The 24,539-nt window shown below is 42.8% G+C and overlaps 1 protein-coding gene across 14 annotated transcripts in view; it reads left to right on the top strand.

The window, feature by feature from the left end:
- Positions 1-24,539, top strand: part of KIF13A (kinesin family member 13A) — a 199,991-nt gene that overhangs the window by 138,497 nt on the left and 36,955 nt on the right. For 8 of the 14 annotated variants that reach the window (XM_044927484.2, XM_044927486.2, XM_044927481.2 and 5 more), the window contains exons 12-22: positions 538-648; positions 2,990-3,124; positions 4,763-4,893; positions 8,692-8,778; positions 8,877-9,043; positions 10,231-10,350; positions 15,329-15,542; positions 18,073-18,235; positions 19,435-19,575; positions 20,631-20,780; positions 23,464-23,625. In XM_044927484.2, coding sequence (XP_044783419.2) covers positions 538-648; positions 2,990-3,124; positions 4,763-4,893; positions 8,692-8,778; positions 8,877-9,043; positions 10,231-10,350; positions 15,329-15,542; positions 18,073-18,235; positions 19,435-19,575; positions 20,631-20,780; positions 23,464-23,625 — 1,581 coding nt within the window. Of the gene's footprint in view, positions 1-537; positions 649-2,989; positions 3,125-4,762; positions 4,894-8,691; positions 8,779-8,876; positions 9,044-10,230; positions 10,351-15,298; positions 15,543-18,072; positions 18,236-19,434; positions 19,576-20,630; positions 20,781-23,463; positions 23,626-24,539 lie in introns of all 14 variants that reach the window. The other 6 variants (XM_044927511.2, XM_044927508.2, XM_044927502.2 and 3 more) reach the window with 2 other exon arrangements.

Raw genomic sequence — 24,539 nt, 5'->3', positions numbered from 1 at the left:
GATGTCCTATTTCCAAGTGAGTAATAAGCATGCTAAGTTTATTACCATCAGTAAGAAAAGTAGTTCAAATGGCCCAGACTCAAATTTTAAAATGATTGAGAAGAGTCTCTACCTTTGCTGGTAGGTTAATATAACTGGGATATGTTTATTAGTGATGTGTGTTGGTCTTTGTTTTATTAAAAAAGAAATCTAGTCAAGTAATTCGTTCTCATACTTTGCTATTTTGAAGGTGAACTTTAGCATCTTTGAGGTCTTTAAATGTGAAATTTAAGTATGATGGATCAAATTACTCTGGGATGATTTATATCAATTTAATTCAGGGCACTGGAATTTCTTTTTTCTGGCTTTAAGAGGAATAGCCATTTATTCTTTCACATCATTTGATTAATAAAGATCTAAAAAAAACCCTGACAGTGTGAGGCTTAATTGCTTCCAAAAGACAGTTGTTAACCTCTTAAGAAGGACAATAAGGGATTGTCTTGTACATAATGCTGGAAAAAAATGAGAAAATCAGATATCTCTGCTTTCATTTTAAAGGCTATGAAGGCCCCTGAACTGAAAGAGAAGCTCGAAGAATCTGAAAAGCTGATAAAAGAGCTAACAGTGACTTGGGAAGAGAAGCTCAGGAAAACAGAAGAAATTGCACAGGTAGCTTAATAACCCGGGACTAAAATATTGTGATTTTTTTTTTTTTTGGAAGTACAGTTGACATAGAGTGTTGTGCCATATAGCAAAGTGACTCAGTTAAACACATATAGACATTCTTTTAAAAAATATTTTTTTCAATTATGGCTTATCACACAGGATACTGAGTATCGTTCCCTGTGCTATAGTGATTCTTCTTCATTTGCCATCTTTTCTGTAAAACTACTTGTCATCCTCAAAGAATCTTAAGAGGATTTCACTAGTGGTCCATTGAGTAAGACTCCGTGCTCCCAGTGCAGGAACATGGATTCAATTCCTGGTCAGGGAACTAGACCCTACATGCTGCAATTGAAAATCCTGCATGCTGTAACTAAGACCTGAGACAGCCAGGAAAAAAAAAGCCTTAAGGAGCTTTTTCTGCTGAACTAGAGCCTACAAAAATCCATTTTTAGACACTGACTTCATTGTCTTGTATCAATTACTACTTGGTCCCTGTGTTTGCTAGAAGAGAGTTCAAAATTTGTGCAGGCATGGTATAGGAATCATCTTTAATGTGTCCTGCTTTTCACATTTTAAACAAAAATCTGTGATTTCAGATCACCTGGCAAAACATTGGCAGAGAATTTATAATAGTACTCTTGCCTGGAAAATCCCATGGATGGAGGAGCCTGGTGGGCTGCAGTTCATGGGGTCTCGAAGAGTCAGACACGGCTGAGCGACTTCACTTTGACTTTTCACTTTCATGCATTGGAGAGGGAAATGGCAACCCACTCCAGTGTTCTTGCCTGGAGAATCCCAGGGATGGGGGAGCCTGGTGGGCTGCTGTCTATGGGGTCGCACAGAGTCGGACACGTCTGAAGCGACTTAGCAGCAGCAGCACATCATAGGCTTTTCAATGTGTTTGATTCTTTGGCTCATTAGAAAATGCTGTTATGAAATTTATTTGAGATAAAAAGCAAGGACTGAGCATGCACACATGTGTGAGTGTCTGTATGCGTGAGATATGAATTCTACACTGTGCATTTCATGACATTTTCATCTCACTGACCACTTGTAAGTATTGAACCACCCCAATCAGGTGGCTGGAAATCAGTAACTGGAACCTGGGCCAGCCTTCTGCTTATATGTTTTTTGTAGATATCACATGCACACACCTAACTTACTGTAACTCCTACTTTGCTTTATTTTTCTTCATAGCACATATCACCTTAGGAAATTCTGTATTTTACCTGTTTATTTTGTTATGGTCTGTGTCCTTCCACTAGAATATAATTTTTGGTGAAAGAAGTAACTTTGTTTTGTTTGCTCTTGTATTCCCAGTCCTAGGTTAGTACCTAACACAAAAAACATTTCATGAATAACAAAAGTGAAAGTGAAAGTTAAGTCGCTCAGTCGTGTCTGACTCTTTGTGACCCCATGGACTGTAGCCCACCAGGCTCCTCTGTCCATGGGATTCTCCAGGCAAGAATACTGGAGTGGGTTGCCATTGCCTTCTCCAGGGGTTCTTCCTGACCCAGGGATCGAACCCAGCTCTCCCGGATTAGAGGCAGACGCTTTAACCTCTGAGCCACCAGGGAAGCCCGAATGAATTCAAGGCCCTCTGCAAAAAGGAGAGGCCTGCTCTTCCAGCCCCATCTCCCACTACTTTCCCACATTGACTAGGGATTCTTTTCTTTTTTTAACTTTTTATTTTACATTGAAGTATAGCCGATTAACAATGTCATGACAGTTTCGGGTGCACAGCAGAGCAGCTCAGCCATACTTATACATGTATCCATTTTCCCCCAACTCCCCTCCTATCCAGGCTGCCCATAACATTGAGCAGAGCTCCCTGTGTTATACCTGGGGTCCTTGGACTAGGGGTTCTTGACACCTGCGTTCATCCACTGCATCCTGAGTCCTTACCGTACTTCCCTCTGCCCTTACCTTGCAACTCCCCCGTTTCTTCCTCTTGAAATTCTTCTTGTGCCTCAAGAACCATCTCAAAGGTATTCTCTTCCTGAAGCCTTTCCTGGACTCTTAGCCCATCACAATCTCCCTCCTTTGAAGTCCTGCAGCACGGTGTTCCTCTTCAGAGGCTCGGGGCTCTGCTCTTTGATTTCTAGCCCTGTGGTCTTACCCCTCCACTGGACTGGAAGCCCCTTAAGGGCAGGACGGTACCTGGTTCACCCTTAGTGCTCCTATGACACTGACACATGTCTTAGACGCTCAGAAACTTGGTTGAGCTGTGAGTAGAATGTGTCATTTCACTGGCATTGTCCCCAGAAAGAGTGACTTTCCGTTGGTACATCTCCTGACTCGAGCAACACACAGAGCTTTCCTGCTTCTGTCTCTCTCTGCACAGGAGAGGCAGCGGCAACTTGAAAGCATGGGGATTTCCCTGGAGACTTCTGGTATCAAAGTGGGAGATGACAAGTGCTACTTGGTCAACCTGAACGCAGACCCTGCTCTCAACGAACTTCTGGTTTATTATTTAAAGGTAAGAAGGTATATTAGCAGATAGCTGCCATCCTGATTCCTTCATGTACAATCCCACTTGGGTCTGGGTACCTGTCCCCATGATTTTGCTTTTTGTATCCAGCTTAGCTCTCATTAAAAATAAGAGGAATGGTAGTTCAGTCAAGTTACCACTGAGCGAGAACTAGCTGTTTTGTATTGCATCAGCCAAAAAGTTTGGGTTGGCCAAACATCTTTTCCATAAGATATTATGGAAAGACCCCTGACAAACTTCTGGACCAACCAATATTATACTGGGGCTGCCTAGCTGGGCTGATTTCAGAGGGGCAGGGGGAGCCACCAAGGGTGTCAGGGTGATCTCTGGCTATGGCGACATGATTCTGAGAAGCTCTGGAGAGTCACCATTATGCGTCTGAGTAATCCTGAGGGGATCTTGAGGTCAGCACAAGCCTAAAGCGGACTCTGATGGGAAATTACACAGCTAGGGTTTTTCCCTAGGGTTCTTCCATGTCCATCCGTTCTAAACCTGCATCCTCAGGAAGTAACTCTTGGTCCCATGATCACCCTCAGGTGTGGAGGTGGGTGTGTGCTTTGGGGTTTGGCCCTGTGGCCTCAAGGGCATGTCACTGACCATACTGCACCAGTCACTGCAGCGGTCGTCAGACTCCTTCGTTAGGGATTCTGAGCTGCCTCGTGAATATGCAGAATGCAGTGGAGAATAAACTTGAAGTGAAGAAAGGAGCCTCAGTCTCCTAGAATCCTTGTTATTCTACTTTTTCCAGAAACAAATATGACATAAATAGCCCCTGACTTACTGAGAGTCCGCTCACAGGCTTAAGATCTGTTCATTTGGGAAAGGATGGAGCGGTAAGGGATGGTTTCTGGATTCTTGATTTTGAAAGACCATGCACTGCGCTTTCTCTGTTGGACAGGGAAGTCTTTTTATTGTCACAGAGACTGCATCATTTTTAGAGCAACACAACAGGCAAAGGGGCTGCACACTGGGCCCAATCAGCAGGAATCGCAGTCCTCACATGTCTGAGTTGTGAAGTACTTAAGAATCATGCTAACATGTACACTGTATAACCCACAGGCATGAATACTCTGTAATTTACTATTAGCAAGTCAACTGTTGTTTATCATTTTAAAAGTTGAAAATATGATTCTCCATGAAACTATTTTCAGTGTTTCTTGAATTTATATAGCTTTTCTCAAAGACTTTCACTGTTAATTCAAGTGATTCTTGAGAAAGAATCCTATTCATTAGATCATAATAATACTGTTTTGGTTTTGCTGGGGGGGAAAAAAACAGGCTTAGAGTGAAATGGCTTGGCCATGGTCACATAAATAGTCATCAAGTTAAAATTGGAGCTCAAGGTATTCTTTTGTCAAATCTGACTTCTTTATGTCCCAAAATAATAGCTAATCACTGGTGATTAGGGTTTTGTTTGGTTTTTTTTTCTATAGTGTTTAAACATGTTTTAAATTTAGAGTGTTAAGGTAAGCTTTTGACCTACAATGCACCAGATCTCACATCTCCTGTCTGGTTCACCTAATGTTGTTATCCGTGGTCTGTTGGGTTATTCAAATTGACTGTGATAAACTTTTACTGAGTTACCTGCAAGTGTAGGTGTTTCTTTCTTGAACAATCTGTTACCAGGACCACACCAGGGTAGGTGCCGACACCTCTCAGGACATCCAGCTCTTTGGGATAGGAATTCAGCCTGAGCACTGTGAGATCGACATTGGCTCTGATGGAGAGGTCAGCCTCACTCCAAAAGAAAATGCACGGTAAGAAAAGTACCGTATAGATAACTAATGAGAGCCTACTGTGTAGCGTGGGGAGCTCTATTTAAATGCTCTGTGAGGACCTAAATGGGAAGGCCATGCAAGGAAGGGGGGATATATGTATCCACGTGGCTGATTTACCTTGCTGTACAGCAGAAACGAACAGAACATTGTAAAGCAACTATTGTCGTTGTCGTTGAGTAGCTAAGTCCTGTCCAGCTCCTTAAACCCCATAGACTGTAGCCCCCCAGGTGCCTCTGTCCATGGAGTTTTCCAGGCAAGGAGCTGGAGTATTCGGTTGCCACTTCCTTCTCCAGGGGATCTTCCAGACTCAGGGATTAAACTTGTGTCTCCTGCATTGGCAGGCAGGTTCTTTACTGCTGAGCCACCTGGGAAGCCCTAGACTCCAATAAAAATTAATTTTAAAATAATAAAAATAAAGAGATGGTAGGGAAGAACAAAAAAAGAAAAGTACCTTAACATAGCTTAAGTGCCTCATTTTCAGGAGTAGACTGCCCCTTTCTGTTTGTTCAGTTATCAAAGTTAAGGCCACACTAGCTTTGCTTTCTGCTTATAGAGAGCTGTGTAAGCAAAATTTAGAGCACCAGCTTCGGCGTGGCTGATTCTGCCTTTACTAGCTGGGTGATCTTAGATAAGATACCTCTTCTATCTAATCTTCAATTCCCTCATGTGATAAATAAGGCTGCTACTGCTGCTAAGTTGCTTCAGTGGTGTCCGACTGTGTGACCCCATAGACGGCAGCCCACCAGGCACCCCCATCCCTGGGATTCTCCAGGCAAGAACACTGGAGTGGGTTGCCATTTCCCTCTCCAATGCATGAAAGTGAAAAGTGAAAGTGAAGTCGCTAAGTCATGTCCTACTCCTAGGCTAATGGTAGACAAAACATACAAATCACTTCCCTCAGTGCCTGACACACATAAATATTGAATAAAGTTAGTTGTTACCCATATAATGCATTATATGAAAAGCAGTTATAATCAGATAACCCCATTATATGAAGAATTCCTAAGCTAAACTGTAATATGTAAAAATTTGAGAACTGACAGGGTAATATATTTACTTTTTAATTTCTACTAAATGATGTCTTCAATTATTTTATAAGCACGTATAAAATGAAGTCTTAAAACAATATTCATTAATGCACAGCATTATAATTCAGAACATACGTTTTTATGAAGAAAACTACATTCTTGTCAAATTACTCTGTTAATATCAGCCATATACATTTCCAAATGATGAAAACCTGAGACTGAAACCATCAACATGCGTGGTTCATGAAATTTGTAGGTCTTGTGTTAAAGTGATATATTGTTAACATATTTAATGATAAGGTGATACTATTCCTTAATTTTTATTTATTCCAAGTTCAAATAAAATTGAACTTTGTGCTGTACCCCCACCCATTAGAAGCTCTGGAGTTTTTTTTCCTACTTTTTTAATTGACAAAATTACGTGTGTATATACACATGCACACACACATACACACAACGTGACAATTTAATCATTTTCTGTTTCAACTCTATATCTGAAAATGATCTTATTCAGGAGATTTCCTCGTACCTGATTTTACCTCCAAGTCTTTTTACCCTACTTTTCTTCCGTTCCCACCATGCCCAATCTCCTCCTTTCCTATAACCTGAGGCCAGTGGTTCATTCATTCAGTATGCTTGCTCTAGGCTCTGTGCTGGGAATGTCCAAGAATAGTGACTGAAAGCCTAGTGGGGGAGGATGTATAGAAACAACACTTATTTTACAGGAAGCTAAGCGCTCCTTCTAAAGTGATCTTTATAACCTGCAAATCTGATCACTATAAAAGTATGTGGGGTTTGCAGGACTTAGGATATGCTCTTGTCATGGGAATGCACAGTAGCAAAAGAAGTGAAGAACAAAATATATTTTAGAATTATGTAAGAGTTGGCAAGATTTAGTGATATGCTCAGAGACAGCATAGGAACTCAGTAAAGGAAAAGAAGTCAGCACTATTAAGTTTCTGTCTTAGAAATGAGATAAGCAGTGGTGCTACTAAATCAAGATAAGGTCTATTAGAGAAGGAACAGGCTTGCAGGATGATAGGTAATGAGTAGTAATGAGTTCAGTTTGGGATATTTTGAGTCTGAGCTGTCTTTGGGATATCGGTGTGAAGATTTCCAGGTGCACATTGGATTTAACGCTGTAGACCCTACACTAAAGATACAGAGCTGGGTGTTAATGTGTTGCCTGATTTCAAAGTGGATCTAGAATGAATGGTGGAAGCGTTAAACCAATGTCTGTGGGATAATCTGAAGATAATCCATGAGGAGGGCTGAGACAGGGAGTCAGAGAGGCAAGGTACAATGATGGACTCCAAGGAAAGAGAACATTTAAAGAAGAGGTCAGTATAGAAGCTAAAGACCTTCTGTGGGACATAGCAGTTAGGAAGACATTAACAGCCAGTGGATGTTTGGGTACCAGGCAGTTGTGGGTATGGAAGGAAAATAAACAAAGAAGGAAGACTAGAAGGTGAGGGAGTGGGCGGAGAATCTTGATTGTGAAGATGGGAATGGGATTGGAGACATAGCAAGAGAAGGAGGTGGGGTGAAGGGATAGTGCTTATTTCCTTGACTCTTCCCCAAGTCTCTCCTCGCATGTCTTGCCTGCTGCTTACCTACAGTCTATTGAGTGTTAATCTGTGTCTCTGTTTTTCATTTGTAGAAGTCTAAGAAGTCTTTTTTAAGATATGCCTGGTCTCTATTGGTAGAATTTTGTTTTTACTCCATTGTATGCTTTAGTAATTTTATTTTTACTTATTTCATTGCCTATATTCAGAAATGCTCTTCTTTGATGTTGTTGGGGCTTCAGTCCAACTGTTTGTTGTGTCTGCTGATAACTTTGCTTCCTAAAGCAGTTCATGATTTTTTAGATTTGTTCCTCTTCAGCAGTTTGTAGGAGTCTTGTGGCCTGGATGAGGCTACATAATTTCCTGCGAAGAGATTTTATATTTGCTTCCTCCATGTACCCCTGGCATGTGTCCAAGTGGAAATTACTTCTATGCTAATTTCTTGGCTTGGGTACATTGCCAAACCAGTTTCCATAACTTTTTCTTTTTTATATTATTGTAGTAAGAGCATGATATGTTCATGTGTGTGTATATGTATAAGCGAGCACTTAGAATAGTGTATCTAAAGATGCAGATGATCACAGAAGTAATAAGTAAAAGAAGTAAATATTATTATATTTCTCTCTGATTTACTCTGGAACTGTTTTTAGTTTTATTATAGAATAACACTGCTCAGTAGAACTTTCTGAGACCATGGAAAGGTTCTCTATCTGCTGAGACCATTTTGGTAGCCACTATCGAGGTGGTGTGGGCTTTCTTGGTGGCTCAGCGGTAAAGAATCCACCCACCAATACAGGAGACACAGATTCAGTCCCTGAGTCAGGAAGATCCCCTGGAGTAGGAATTGGCAACCCACTCCATTATCCTCGCCTGGGAAATCCCACGGACAGAGGAGCCTGGCGGGGCTACAGGCCGTGGGGTTGCAAATAGTTGAACATGACTTAGCAACTGAGCGGGCATGCACACACATTGAGGTAGGGCTCTTGAGAATTGACATATGGCTAGTAAGAATGAGAAACTGAGTTTTTAGAAGGATCATTCAGCGTTTAAAATAATAAAGGACACTGCATGACCCAGTACGTCTGTTAAGAGAGAGCTCCCCCGCTTACCTCTTGAGCCCCTGGGTCGGCGTTTTCTGCTCTTTGCTGTTCAGCTGACACATCCCCCCACGTCGTGTCCCCCAGGTCCTGTGTCAATGGCACCCTCGTGTGCAGCACCACCCAGCTGTGGCATGGGGACAGAATCCTGTGGGGAAACAACCACTTCTTCAGGTAAGCGCTTTGTGCTCACGATTATGTTCACTGACACATCTTTCTGTTACCCGAGTGTGAAACACATTGATTTTCTCTAATGGTCAAAAACCTCACAGAATTAATTTGCCTAAGAGGAAACGGCGAGATTGGTTGAAAGACTTTGAAAAAGAGACTGGCCCACCGGAGCACGACCTGGACGCGGCCAGTGAGGCTTCCTCAGAACCAGACTATAACTACGAATTTGCGCAGATGGAGGTTATCATGAAAACGCTGAATAGCAATGGTAAGACCCTAAACAGTTACTTTGTCTCTCTCCTCTTTAAATGACTCCGAGAGGAATTTGAGCGTGGCTAGAGAATTGTCAGATTTCTGGCATATCAAATTGGGTATTCTGTTGCAAGAATAAAGCTTTTGACCTTTTTTGTTTATTTCTGGATTTTTCGCTTCAAGGACCTCTCTTTTTAATTATAAAAATGAAGTATCAAGAAAAGACCAGATGAAAAAACAAGTGTGATGTATTACTATGTAGAGTATAGAATAACAGAAAAGAGCATCATTAAGATTAGGGATTAAGGGATTTCCATGACAATGGTTAAGACTTTTCCTTCTAGTGCAGGGGGCACAGGTTCAATCCCTGGCTGGGGAACTAAGATCCCACGTGCCATGCTGTGGCCAAACATTTTAAAAAGAAAAAAAGATTAGAGATTAACTATGGGGGCTTTTGACAACGCAGCACAGGGAGGACCACAGCCGGGACCCAAGCTCCAGCCCACTCTGCCACTTGCTTACCAAGTTGGGAGGAGTCCCGACAGACATTTCATGCTCAGACAGAATCACATTAGTGGGTCGGTTAACAACATGCCTGAGCAGCAAGTCTCCTCTGAGTGGTTGTTTTGGAAGCCCCAGTAGGTGCAGGGTGTGACAGGAGAGTGCAGTTCCAAACTCCAGGTGAAGGAATGCCCATTAGAAGAGAGCTTCTTGCTTTCGATGCAGTTACAGGCTTCTGGATGTCTCTGTTCTCCAACTCTGCGAAGCATCTAAGTGGTATCCATTTAATCATCTATCTATCATCCCATGGCACACATTTCTAATTTCTCCAATCACTACCTGCTTATCATATATTTATTTATATATTTTTATATACACACACACACACACACACACACAATCCCCCTGGATAACCAGTGAGTGTGTAGTATTTGTTAATCCCTCCAGTCTTCTTAGGCAGAGCAGTTGGGCATCAGTGGCCTGGCTCATGGTGTTAACGTAAGTATCCATTTGTATTCTACATCAGACTTTGATCTCTAGTGTTGATTTCATTCATGTAAAAGTAACATTTCCCCGTTACTATGCTTTACCCACTCCCCTTGCTAAGTGAAGCTCCCCTGTAGGGCACAACGATGTGCTCTGATACGATGCTGAAATGCTGGCGGCCGGGCAGAATTCATACTCTTCACCTCTACTGCTTAGGTGGCTTCCCGATCATAAGCCTGTCTGCCTGGTGGTCGTCCCCTTGGTGGTCCTATTTGAAGATTCTCTTCCCTCTCATGTGGTTTCAGACGAAGCTCCTCCACAAACACTGGGATAAAGGTTTTAACTGATTGGCTTTAGCTTGAAGGAGCTTGACTGGTTTTTAGCAGGGCTGCTTGTTGGCGCTTGTGCTTCATGCTTTGGCCAGATCTAACGTGATGGGGAAGACACTGCAGTCTTCTGCCTGGCAGAGGTGCTCTGAATTCTTTGTTGGAGGAATGTTCCCTTTTCAGTTATGACCACTTCCTCCCCGTTTCCAAATTCCATGGCCTTCCCAATGGTTAGAACCTGGTGGCTGTTCTTTTCCTCATGTATCCGACAGCAAGAAGTGTCTCTGGTATTTTTATTTCTGTTGACAGCATAGGAGTTCAGGATATGGTACTTCTGGATTAATAGTCACCTGCATTATCTCAGTGATAAACTAAAATAGTGTATCTTCAAATCTCTAGAATAATTAACGGTCTAAAACCCAGTTCATTTGAATTAAGAGTAAAAGCAAACCTCGTATTTTTAGACCATAATATGTTTTTCTCGACAAAAACTGTTTTCGCAGAGTCAGTGGCAGCTCTAAAGTAAAGAAGAACTGAGGGTCTGCTGAAGGATCCCAGGGCTTATTCCATCTGGAATTCAAAGGTTCCTTTTTCCCTCAAAGGATCTATTCTGCCCTTTGATTCAGTGCCTTAGGCATCTTGATATGAATTAATTCTAATTCTCTGGGTCACTTTTTTTAAATTTTCTGGGTCCTGAGGCTTCCCTTGTGGCTCAGCTGGTAAAGAATCTGCCTGCAATGTGGGAGACCTGGGTTCGATCTCTGGGTTGGGAAGATCCCCTGGAGAAGGAAAAGGCTACCCACTCCAGTCTTCTGACCTGGAGAATTCCATGGGCTGTATAAACCATGGGGTCACAAAGGGTCGGACACAGCTGAGTGACTTTCACTTTCCTCTGGGTCACGTAAATGCCCTTCAACCTTCACACCATCACCCTCTCTCTTTCCCATACACGGGACGAACAAGGAAGTTTGTGCTCATTGCGTAGTTATGTACCAGGCAGAGAATAAAGTAAGGAAGAAGGGAGCACGCTATGCCCAAAGGAAAAGAGGTCCTTTCTCTCCTAAAACACTTACCCCTTTGGTTTCTTGGCCTGAGGCTCCAGGCTCACTGAGTTTTAAAACAGTTCATTCAAGAGGAAGAAAGTGATAAGGAAATGAAGGAAACTGTTAACACTCTCTTGATAGTGGACTGGTGATTTGAGAACAGGCCAGATCATCTTTGGTTTCTGTCCTTACCCATATCACAGAGTCAGACTGACATGCTGATTGGAATGATCTTTTTACGAGTATGCAATGTAGGGAGAACAGATCCATGTACAGACATGGCTGAGTCCCTTCGCTGTTTACCTAAAACTGTCACAACATTGTTAATTGACTATACCCCAATACAAAATAAAAAGTTTGAATTTAAAAACAAACTAACAAAAAAGAATATGCTATATAGGAAATTCCCAGCAGTTAAGGTTCTATGCTTTTACCTCCAAGGACCTGGGTTCAATCCCTGGTTGGGCAACTGAGACCCCACAAGCCGTGATGTGTGGCCAAAATAAAAAGAATATGCTGTATAGTGAGAAAGGTTTAAAATGGGTCAATTAATTCGGAAAGAAAATGTTATCCAGAGAAAAGTGTTTCCAGACTTGTGTTGGGATCAGAGGGAAAAAGAAACCTCAGCCTCTGTACCTCTCCTGGGTTCTGTGTATCCCGGCTACATCTGGAGTCCCCGAGCATGGCTTTCCGGGCTGGTCCATGGCAGGCGAGGGGAAGGATGCTTGGAGTTGCTCTCTGGCACATCTGTGTGTTGTTCTGTGGCTTCTGAGAAGGCCTGGTGAGCAGTAGGGGTACTGTGTCATGGCCAGTCACATCAGCTGTGCGTTGGCGTGGAACCCCCTCCTCAGCCACTTGGGATATGTGTGTTTCCACACACCATTGACCAGCAAGTAGAAATAAGAATTAAACATCTTATTCAGTGTCTTTAAGCCAAAGCCCTAGACTATGATTTTGTAAAAAAAAAATTCATGTGTTTTCCAGTTTTCTTTTTCTGAAAAAAGGTTCATACACACCAAGTTCAGTTCAGTCACTCAGTCGTGTCTGACTCTTTGCAACCCCATGAATTGCAGCACTCCAGGCCTCCCTGTCCATCACCAACTCCCGGAGTTCACTCAGATTTACATCCATCGAGTCGGTGATGCCATCCAGCCATCTCATCCTCTGTCATCTCCTTCTCCTCCTGCCCCCAACCCCTCCCAGCATCAGAGTCTTTTCCAGTGAGTCAACTCTTCACATGAGGTGGCCAAAGTACTGGAGTTTCAGCTTCAGCATCATTCCCTCCAGAGAAATCCCAGGGCTGATCTCCTTCAGAATGGACTGGTTGGATCTCCTTGCAGTCCAAGGGACTCTCAAGAGTCTTCTCCAACGCCACAGTTCAAAAGCATCAATTCTTTGGCGCTCAGCCTTCTTCACAGTCCAACTCTCACATCCATACATGACCACAGGAAAAACCATAGCCTTGACTAGACGGACCTTTGTTGGCAAAGTAATGTCTCTGCTTTTGAATATGCTATCTAGGTTGGTCATAGCTTTCCTTCCAAGGAGTAAGCATCTTTTAATTTCATGGCTGCGGTCATCATCTGTAGTGATTTTGGAGCCCAGAAAAATAAAGTCTGACACTGTTTCCACTGTTTCCCCATCTATTTGCCGTGAAGTGATGGGACCGGATGCCATGATCTTTGTTTTCTGAATGTTGAGCTTTAAGCCAACTTTTTCACTCTCCACTTTCACTTTCATCAAAAGGCTTTTTAGTTCCTGTTCACTTTCTGCCATAAGGGTGGTGTCATCTGCATATCTGAGGTTATTTTAGGGCCCTATAAATGGATGGTGAGGACCCTGTCCTTTCTTTTTGACACCTAGAGCCTAAATAGAAAATATATATATATATATCACTGTTTGAGAAATATATATATATAAAATTCTGAGAGAACTTTTCTTCTCTAGCCCTTAAATGTAAAATTTTTTAAAACTCTCTCAAAAAACATTACCATATTATTTACAGTTTTTCTTCCAGAGGCTCTAAGGCTGTATCAGAAGTTCTAATCCTTTGGAGTATATCAGTTTTCACTATGGGAGAGGTCTTGCCCAGCCATGGTCTGTCTTTGTGTAAGAAGGGTTTTTTTTTTTTGGAGTCCATTTTTCACTGGCCTTTCAGTTGATGCATTTCAGGGACTCTTATGTCAGGACTCTATGAAGAAAAGTAGTAGTCTTTGAAAAAAGAAATGAATTTTAGAATTTTATATCAGCAAAGAACAGTATTTTTTAAACATCTGTTCTTTAGCAGAGTACTAATTCTGAGGAAAACATTGGAGGTAAGAGTATAATTTATTACTAAGTTTGTTTCCTGCCCCAGATAATTAACTCTGGTCTGAGTTCAAAACCCGGCTCTGTTGCTTTGCTTATTAGCTGTGCCATCTTGGGTTGGCCACTTAACTTTTCTGAGCTCCAGTTGTCTCCTCTTTAAAATGGGAATGCTGCCCACCCCGAGCTTTGTTGCAAGGCTTTCGTGAGATGATGCATGAAAAGCATATAGTGCCTCTACCCTGAGACATAAGCCAACAGATAGTAGAATTATTATTGCTGTTGTGGTCATCATTTTTATTAAAACAGCTCGCATATACTGTGCATATCTAGTGATTTTTAAAATGACTTTTACTCTGCTTTGTAATCTTTAACCTTCTTTTTTAAGCTAAAGTGCTATTTCCCCCCCCCTTCTCATATAGATAACTAGTAAAATATGAATGCTTATTTCACAAATTGATAGGGTCTTCTGGTCTAGTCAGTCAGTATCCATCATCAGGTGATGTGAAGATTCCTCTTAATTTCCTTCTCTTATCCCAGAAATTAAAATGAGGGTCAATTTGTAGAAATAGGACACTGCACGGAATAGGCCAGTGTGTAAATTGCAGGCCAGGCTGAGAATACAAGTGAATCTCCTAGGTCTTATGTGCTTCAAGGAAATATTTACCGTTATGGTAAATTTCTTTGTTTACCATCCAGATTGTCTAACATACTGCTTCCCCATTATGGCCTCCTCACTTAGATGTGTCATAGTTTTCTCTTGTGTACACGTGGTCTGTGCTTTCCTTAAACTTTGTCCACTGCATCCAGGTCATTGGCCGTTACCAAGCTAATGTCCTGGGACAGCCAATTAGCTCTTTAGGATTGAGTCCTACCTACACCATAACCACCCCTAGTCATAGTCAGGGCCCCTTTAAACAAGATCTATTAGTATTTCTAATACCTGTTCACCCACATGTATGTTGGTCATCTCTCAATCTGCAAAAGCAAAAAAGCAGAAGTAGACTTTTGTTTTTGTAAGTGAATTGCTTTCTTGGCTGTTAGCACCTGAGAAATTGGCAGACCATATACTCAATTCATATTCTCAAACAGATGCTGTGATCTGTAAGTTTCCTCCCACATTAGAGAAATTCAGGAGAAACAAATTTTTAGCCAAATCGGAACTGTAAACCCTTTGTCAATGGGTACTATAAACCTTTGTCAACTAAAACCAATGCTAAATGCACCTAAAAAGTGACGACATAAAATCAAATCTTGTATGGCTCTGTCTTTGAAATCACCTTAGATTTCATTGAGTCTTTCTTCTTGGTGGATAGAATACCATCCCTTTTTCCTCTACCTTCTTCTTTTTGTAGTTGAGCCACCTATCTACACATCAGGGCGAGCTCATCAAATTGAAGAACGTAATAGTAGATGTGAAGAATGTTTCCCTACAAGGTGTTTAATCTGAAATGTTAAGAAAAAGGAAATGGAGAGAATTCCACCTGACCGGGCCCGGCCGGCCGCTCACAGACAAGAACACTGAAAGGCTCCATCTGGGGGAGGAGACGGTCCTTGTTAGAAGCCTCGCTGGGGGTGGGGGGGCGCTGCCTGTCCCAGCCACCGCTGAAGAGCCCCTTGCCTTATCTCTTGGCTCACCAGACCCAGTTCAGAACGTGGTGCAGGTCCTGGAGAAACAGTACCTGGAGGAAAAGCGAAGCGCCCTCGAGGAGCAGCGACTCATGTACGAGCGGGAGCTGGAGCAGCTCCGCCAGCAGCTGTCCCCGGAGAGGCAGCCCCAGATCAGCGGCCCCGACCGCCTGGCCTACAGCAGCCAGACGGCGCAGCAGAAGGTGACCCAGTGGGCCGAGGAGAGGTAGGAAGGGGACCCGGGGGCCTGGGGCAAGGCCTCGGGGCCTCAGGGGAGGCTGTTGTAAGGCACGTCCAAGGGGGACAAACCTAGCAAAGAGGGAAGTCTTACTTCCATGTCTGAATTGTTAGCGGTCGCCTTGTCTTTCAAGGAAGGTTCCCCTGGAGAAGGAAATGGCACCCCACTCCAGTCTTCTTGCCTGGAAAATCCCATGGATGGAGGAGCCCGGCAGGCTACAGTCCATGGGGTCCGAAAGAGTCGGACATGACTGAGAGACTTCACTTTTTCACTTTCAAGTATGTTTACTGTGATGTCAGTTGTTAAAGATTACACCTGCCCTCTTACCCTTCAGTAAAAATGGTGCCAAGTTAGAATATCACTGTTTCGTTTTGAAGTAAAGAACAATTGAATAGTTCTAAAGCATAAAAGCGGGCTTCCCTGGTGTCTTTGACGGTAAAAAATCCGCCTGCAATGCAGAAGACCCGGGTTTGATCCCTGGGTCTAGAAGATCCTCTGGAGAAGGAAATGGCAACCCACTCCAGTATTCTTGCCTGAGAAATCCATGGACAGAGGAGCCTGGCGGGCTACAGTCCATGGGGTCCCAAAGAATTGGACATGACTGAGCGACTTTCACTCACTCAAAGCATAAAAAGCATTTCTTGTTCTTTTATTTCTCTTGCTTTGGAGTCAATTTAAATCCAGTTTTAATGTTAAGAAATCTGTGAATTTTTTAAATTTACAACTTTAAAATATTTGTATCAGAACTGAGGCAGTAGTGGAGGAAATGGTAACAACAGCAAAGATTGTAAATTGTTACAAAGCTCTGTTGTGTTCTTGCCAGTCTAGGAATGGTGCTTTTTTATGATCCCAACAGCACCAAGTCATGGGAAATATTATTTCAGTCAATCGAAATACCCTCTCAGTCATGCATTCAGTAAATGTAAAGGCCAGGCTTTGTTCACAGTCCATTAATAACTCCTCTGTTGTAATAATAATAGCACTGGACGTTTCTTAAGCATTTATTGCGTGTTGACACTCCATGCCGCAGAAAATCCGAGTGTAACTTTGCAGTTGGTCCTTGATATCTACATTCCACATCCACAGATTCAACCAACCGTGGATCATAGAGAAAAAATTCCACATCTAAGCGGACCTGTGCAGTTCAAACCCATGTTGTTCAAGGGTCAGCTCTACTCTTTCTTTCATTCAGTGGGTAATTTTTGCATATTCTATGATGGACCATGTACTTGGCCAGGAATTAGGTGTAGTGACAAGCAAAAAAGACGTGGTCCCTGCCCTAGGGGCACTTACAGCTTCATAGGGGAGATGGATGTTATTAGTCAAATAATTATACAAATAAGTGAAAAACTGGAACTATGACGAAGACTGAAAGTGAAAGTCACTCAGTCGTGTCCAGCTCTTTGTGATCCCATGGAATAGACCATGGAATTCTCCAGGCCAGAATACTGAAGTGGGTAGCTGTTCCCTTCTCCAGGGGATCTTCCCAACCCAGGGATCAAACCCAGGTCTCCCGCATTGCAGGTAGATTCTTTACCAGCTGAGCCACCAGGGAAGCCCAAGAATACTGGAGTGGGTAGCCTAACCCATCTCCAGTGGATCTTCCCGTCCCAGGAATCGAACCAAGGTCTCCTGCATTGCAGGCGGATTCTTTACCAGCTGAGCTACATGACAAAGACTACTGAGGCAAAAGATGTGGCTCTGGGAAAACATGTAATAGGGTTTGGATCTAGTCAGGATGTTGCTGCTGCTGTGTCACTTCAGTCGTGTCCGACTCTGTGTGACCCCATAGACGGCAGCCCCCCAGGTTCCCCTGTCCGTGAAATTCTCCAGACAAGAACACTGGAGTGGGTTGCCATTTCCTTCTCCAATGCATGAAAGTGAAAAGTGAAAGTGAAGTCGCTCAGTCGTGTCCGACTCTTAGCGACCCCACGGACTGCAGCCTACCAGGCTCCTCCGTCCATGGGATTTTCCAGGCAAGAGTACTGGAGTGGGTTGCCATTGCCTCCTCAGTCAGGATGTTAGAGACATATTTATCAAGAAGCACTCATTTAGAGTTGAAAAGCAAACTGCTGCTGCCCCAAAAGTACCTACTTCTCACATCTACCAAATGAAGAAATCACATAAAACACTTTCTCCTTATGCTAGATCTCCTCCACTACAAAGCTTACAAAAGTCATAATGATTTCTTTTTCCTAAAGGAATGCTTTATTGGGCCTTTTTTTTTTTTTTTTGCATTTTCATATCAAAATCTATTCTTTTTCAAATATTATATAATTTAAAACATGGTTGGAAGTTAAGTTACCCCACACTTTTGCTCCTCATTCCTGGTTACCAGTGGATAGCCCATGGAACCCTGGTGGGAAGAGGGGAGGATAAGAGGTGAATTGCCAAAAATAGGTTGAAAGATAATTGTCTGAGAGGAGATTCTTACTACTTTCTAATAATATGACTCACTTGGAAAACAGGATTGCAGTTTTCTTCCAGATGCTCTCATTTCCTTCTCTGTTGCTCACAGGGACGAACTCTTTCGCCAAAGTCTGGCAAAACTGCGGGAGCAGCTGGTGAAAGCCAACACCCTGGTGAGAGAGGCAAACTTCTTAGCCGAGGAGATGAGCAGGCTTACCGACTACCAGGTGACTCTGCAGATCCCTGCTGCGAACCTCAGTGCCAACAGGAAGGTAAGAATGCTCTCAAAGAGGAGGAGGGCAAGAGGCGCAGCAGTAGCTTCTGAGAGGTAGAACATCAGCCTGACATCCGCAGAACATCTGTGAAGAGACCCTGACGTGAGCCGGAGGGTTTGTTCTTTTAAAGACCCCCTCTAGAAACCTCTTTGGGTATATATGATCAGAATATGAGAATCTGGAGGGCAGAAAGAGTTTCTAGTTTAAATGCTTTCTTTAAAACATTGCAACTTGGGAATTCCCTGGTGGTCCAGTGGTTAGGACTCTGCATTTTCACTGCTGTGGTCCAGGGTCCACTCCCTAGTTGGGAAACTAAGATCCCACAAGCTACGCGCTGCAGCCAGAAATAAATAAGAAAACACTGAAACTAGAAATGGATATAACTAACTCCTTGCTTTTCTCTCTCATATAAATGCCTCCTGAAAATGGGGGATGTGTAAATATCTTATAATAGTACCATTCTGAGAGAGTGACAAGAAAGGAAAACTCCTATGATCCCTGTTTTATGTACACAGAAGGATTCTTGGCAGCCACTCAGAAGTTTCCATCAGTAAACTTCAAGATTTTTTTCTTTAGGGAGAAACCTTGAAAAGTAATTTTTCCTCCATTCATTTTTCCCTCCGACAAGTGAGTGAGAAATGAGTCAGAGGGTATCTCATCAGCCTTCTTGCATTTCAGTCTTTTGACCAAGTAGTTCTCCTTTGTGAAATTTACTGTAAATCCATACTTAAAGAAGTGTTTGTAAAGGTTTATGTGCTTTTGTACAAGGATGCTTATCATAGTTACCTTTGTAATAGCAAACATTTGAAACAGCCATGATGTTGGGCAGTAGACTAATTAGTCAAATGAGTGATACATCCCCATAACAGATCACTTTGTTGCTATTAAACATTATGTTTCTGAAGAATATTTAACCACACAAAAAGGTTAACTGTGGAGAAAGAATTGGGATGGGAAATTTGTATTTTTGCTTGGTTCTAAGTGTGATTAAAAATAAAACGTGCATGCACGGCCCTACGAAGAAGATTGAAAATAAACTAGAATATTCCATATATGGTAGATTTCATCTTTCTTTGTATACATTATGTGTCTTTTTTAAACTTTCTACTTGATGATAATGCATATTGCTTCAGCAGTCCAAAATAACGAGATTTGCTGTGTTTGTTTTTTTGTTTTTGTTTTCCTATATTCTACAGAGAGGAGCAATAGTGAGTGAGCCAGCTATTCAAGTGAGGAGGAAAGGAAAGAGCACTCAAGTGTGGACCATTGAGAAGCTGGAGAATAAATTAATTGATATGAGAGACCTTTATCAAGAATGGAAAGAAAAGATTCCTGAGGTAAAAGGGACAAAATGTCAAGGAGTTTGGTTGCATTAAAAGGACAGAATATGAGTAACTTAACCATCAGAACTGGAGAAGGCAATGGCACCCCACTCCAGTACTCTTGCCTGGAAAATCCCATGGACCGAGGAGCCTGTAGGCTGCAGTCCATGGGGTCGCTAAGAGTCAGGCACGACTGAGCGACTTCACGTTCACTTTTCACTTTCATGCATTGGAGAAGGAAATGGCAACCCACTCCAGTGTTCTTGTCTGGAGAATTTCACGGACGGGGGAACCTGGGGGGCTACAGTCCATGGGGTCACAGAGAGTCAGACACAACTGAGTGACTAACACACAGTTGTCAGAACACACACATGTGCATCACTGAATATCTGCAGTGATGCTGGGGACATTTATATTAGAAATGTAAAGTGAAAGTCAGTTGGGTGGGTCATAAAATATGTGATCCTCACACAGATAGGAACTACGTGAAGAAAACACCTAGCACCTTCTGCATCTTTAGTACATTTCAAGTGAAATGAAGTGGAACAAAGTGAATTTGTGCTGTTTTGTTGGTGGTGTTAAAAATCAGCTTAGATGGGCCAGCATGGGTTTTGTGTTCATCAGCATATGCTCATGCTGTCCTAGCGGTATTCATGGCTGGGTACATGCTAAGAATAATTTTAGAGAGCGTGGTCCATTGTTCGTACACTAGTAATGGAAAAAAGGACTCAACGAAGGAAATGAAGAAAAGCTCAGGGAGTAGAACCATGCAGGGTAGGGTGTGCCAGGGAAGACGGGGAGGGTTGGGGTGGGGTGTGTGGTGGGTGGGGCTATAACTGATAGAAGGGCTTTCCACACCTTTTCATCAGTTATCGCCCTAACAAGCCCCTCCCGTGTGCTAGTTTTGATTTATTTGTATGACATGATTCTGATTTTACTTTTAATCGATGTGGATAAATGCTTTCTTTTTGAAACATTTCAAAATAGCTAGTTTTAAATAGTATTAGATTGATGTTTTCTTTTCCTACTTACCCCCTACCCCCAATCCCCTAACCTGTCCTGCCACTCAGGTAAAGCGACTCTGCGGGAAACGAGGTGACCCTTTCTATGAAGCCCAAGAGAATCACAACCTGATTGGCGTGGCAAATGTGTTCCTGGAGTGTCTCTTCTGTGATGTGAAGCTTCAGTATGCAGTTCCTATCATCAGCCAGCAGGGGGAGGTAAGGAGAAGCCAGGCTGGGAGAAAATGACCATGGCCGAAGTGTGGGTTTTGTTGTTTCAATTCGATTTAAGTTATGTTCTTGATTTAGATCCAGAAACTAGGGTGAAGCCTCAGGATCACGTTCTTTTTTCCCTACTAATATGAATAGGAACTATCAACATTAATTCATGGCTTTAAAAGATTATTAGAACGTGTTTTTTGTTTGTGGTTCACAGGATTTTCTTTGTTTTTATCAAGTTAGAAATATTTTGGAAACCAGATTCGGCTCTGTGCCCCCCATTGATTTCTCTTTTAATCTCTTACCTCCATAATACCCTTTAGCTCCTTCCTGGCGCCTAAGTGGTCTTTACAAAATATAAAAGTGAAAGTGAAAGTCGCTCAGTCATGTCCAGCTCTTTGCGACCCCATGGACTGTATAGACTGCCAGGCTTCTCTGTCCATGGAATTCTCCAGACTAGAATACTGGAGTGGGTAGCCGTTCCCTTCTCCAGGGGATCTTCCCAACCCAGGGACTGAACCCAGGTCTCCCGCATTGCAGGCAGATTCTTTACCATCTGAGCCACAAGGGAAGCCCTTATAAGATGTAACTCGAGGGGATTATTTTGAAATCTGAAATATTCTAAGCAAACAAGCTTAACCATCCCATTGTTACCACCTCTTAAAAAAAAATGCCTCTCGTATTTCAGTTATTTCATTATATTGGCCTTATATCAGCCTGAAACATTTCAGAAAATGTTCAAGTTCAAACATTTTTTTTTTATTACCCAGTTCATCAACGAATGTCTTCATTTTAAATTTAGTAGCATCAATATTTCATGATGCTACTAAATTTAAAAGTAATTTGTTCTTTAATAACATGCAAACTTGGAAATACTAAGTTGTTTTTCATGATTCTTTTTTTTAAGTTACATTTTTATTTTACTTTTAAAATTTATTTTTAATTGGAGGATAATTGTACAATATTGTATTGGTTTCTGCCATATATCGACATGAATCAGCTGTAGGTAAACATATGTCCCCTCCCTCTTGAACCTTCCTCCCACCCCATCCCACCCCTCTAAGTTGTCACAGAGCACCAGTTTGAGCTCTCTGCATCATATAGCAAATTCCCACTGACTATGTAGTTTACATATGGTTTGTGGTGGTTCTTAGAGCAGGCTGAGGATAGGGCTCCACTCTGCCTGAAGTGAACCCAGAAAATAAACCTTAGGTTCCCAGCTGTGATGTGTAAATACATGTCTCATATTCCCACATGTGTAACCCCTCCTGTGAACACTATGGTGTGGGAGACTAGTGAGCTAACTTACTTTTTCCCATGTTAAAAATGGGCACAACTCCAATTTGAAAGAGACCTAGTAGCTGAGTCCCTAGTCAGGGTTACTTAAGCTAGCTAGGGTCCATGGTGGGCTTTGAGTGTTCCATTGATACCCCTAAGATTTTACTAAAAATGTATTAGGTTCTCAAAAAACATTAGGAGTAAAAAGCTTAAGAAGTACCATCTTCTAACTGATTTCTCATATTTCCTTTCTTCCCTTTCTCATATTCCTTCCTCCACATTTGTCTCACATGTCAAATGCCATCAACTAATTTCTCACAGGTCCTGGGTGCCAGGGCCGGTGGCTCTGCAGAAGGTGCTCTGAGCTGTCTTTGAGAATGAGCCTCACTGTTAGGATGACAGCAGCAGCCCCGGCGCGTGTGTCCCCTTCACAACTTGTCGTTACAGCTTAAAGTGCGGTATCCAGGATAAACCTGGTTGATTACCGCCCTCCAAGTCTGCGAAGGTTGGGGGTCATTCCTCCCGTTAATTTCAGTTCTGTGCCACAAGTTACAGGAGAGACGCTGCTAAACTCTCAATGATCCAGAGAAACCACTAAGATACTCTAGAGACTTCAAACCCCACCCACCCACCCCCTTTTTTAGAAAAACCATCTTAAAGGAACTGTTTCCTTATAACTCAGTGGCTTTGTATTTGTCCTCCCTCCTGGAGTAGGTCTCACCCCTGACCCTGCTTCCAGCCACCGTGTGAGGTCTGTTCGAATTCTCTGCTCCCAAGAGGATAGAGGCTGTATGAGCCCAGTGGCCTGACTGTTTGGTTTGCTGTTGTAAACGCAGTGCTTAGTCCTCCCCTGGCACCCAGTCACTTCTCCGTAAATATTTGTCAAGTGTATAAATTCATCTTGTGACAACCCACACATATCTCTGTTAGAGCAGTTAATCTATACTGTTGTTCCTGGGTTTTTCATTCTCTGTCTCCTCTTTTGACTGTGAGCATCCAGATAGCAGAGCCTGTGTCTTTATCTTGGTGTTCCCCACGATGCCAGGTATTTGATCAGATGAGTATGTGAATGAATATGAATAATATGAATGAATACAAATAAGGGAAATAGATGACTCCAAGTAGCATGTGTTGGCTGCCTTTGTGCTGTTCATGAGCTGTCCTGCAGAAGAAGGGTAAGAATGAAGATGATTCCAAGAGGCAGATTTCGCTCCAAGTAAAGCCCAGTGATTACAGAGCAGGTGATGGAGTGGACTAGCTCTGGAAGTTTCCTGTTGCTGGAAGGCGGCCTAGTAGTCACAGTGGAGCTGCTCACTTGGGGTTATGGTTGCATGCTTTCCATCTCAGGTCGGTTTTGTCCACAGGCTGCCTTTTAACCCCACGGTGCTCTGGTTCCTTGACCCAGGTTGCAGGGCGTCTCCACGTGGAAGTGATGCGAGTGACAGGTGCCGTCCCGGAGCGCATGGTGGAGGACGACTCCTCGGAGAACTCCAGTGAAAGCGGGAGTCTTGAAGTCGTGGACAGCACCGGGGAAATCATTCACCGAGTCAAGAAGCTGACATGCCGGGTGAGAGGGTGGGGCTGCAGAGGCTCGGATAAGTGACCTTTTCCATTCAAAACAATTTGATGGAACATCTTGGGCATTTTTCATATAACATGAGTGAGTGAGTGAGTGAGTGAAAATCGCTCGGTTGTGTCCGACTCTTTGCAACCCATGGACTATACAGCCCATGGCATTCTCTAGGCCAGAATCCTGGAATGGGTAGCCTTTCCCTTCTCCAGGGGATCTTCCCAACCTAGGAATTGAACCCAGGTCTCCCACATTGCAGGCGGATTCTTTACCAGCTGAGCCACCAGGGAAGCCCAGGAATACTGGAGTGGGTAGCCTATCCCTTCTCCAGTGGATCTTCCTGACCCAGGAATCGAACCGGGGCCTCCTGCATTGCAGGCAGATTCTTTCCCAACTGAGCTATGAGGGAAGCCCCTGCGTAAAACATGGTGCAAGTTAAACTTTCTGACAGCAAACATGGTGATGGATAGTACTTTTTCCAGAAGTATATAGCACACTTGATGATGGCAGTTGTGTGAAGTTTCAAAAGTTTCTATGTATGTGAGCTGCAAGGAGTGTATATTGTTTAGTGAATCATGCTTTTCTAGTAAAGGTTGCAGCTGTATCTGAAACTCAGTCATTAGGAAAGTTTGGGAGTGATGTATGCATTTGTCGCCGTGCTCATATACTGTAGTTACAAAACTGTGGTACAGATTTCATTACAGATGCTCTTGTATGCATGTGTACTCAGTCATGTCTGACTCTCTTCGACCCCATGGACTGTGGCCCACCAGGCTCCTCTGTCCATGGAACTTCCCAGGCAAGAATACTTCAGATGTCAGATGGATGATTGATTTATTTCATCCCTATGAAAAGCATGCACAGTTTGTTTTCTTTATGTGAGTTATATTTGTGGTTTGTTTTTTTTTTTC

The sequence above is a fragment of the Bubalus bubalis genome, chromosome 2 (genome assembly GCF_019923935.1).
Source record: "Bubalus bubalis isolate 160015118507 breed Murrah chromosome 2, NDDB_SH_1, whole genome shotgun sequence".
Classification (NCBI taxonomy): domain Eukaryota; kingdom Metazoa; phylum Chordata; class Mammalia; order Artiodactyla; family Bovidae; genus Bubalus; species Bubalus bubalis.
This window is presented reverse-complemented; position numbering and strand designations above follow the sequence as displayed.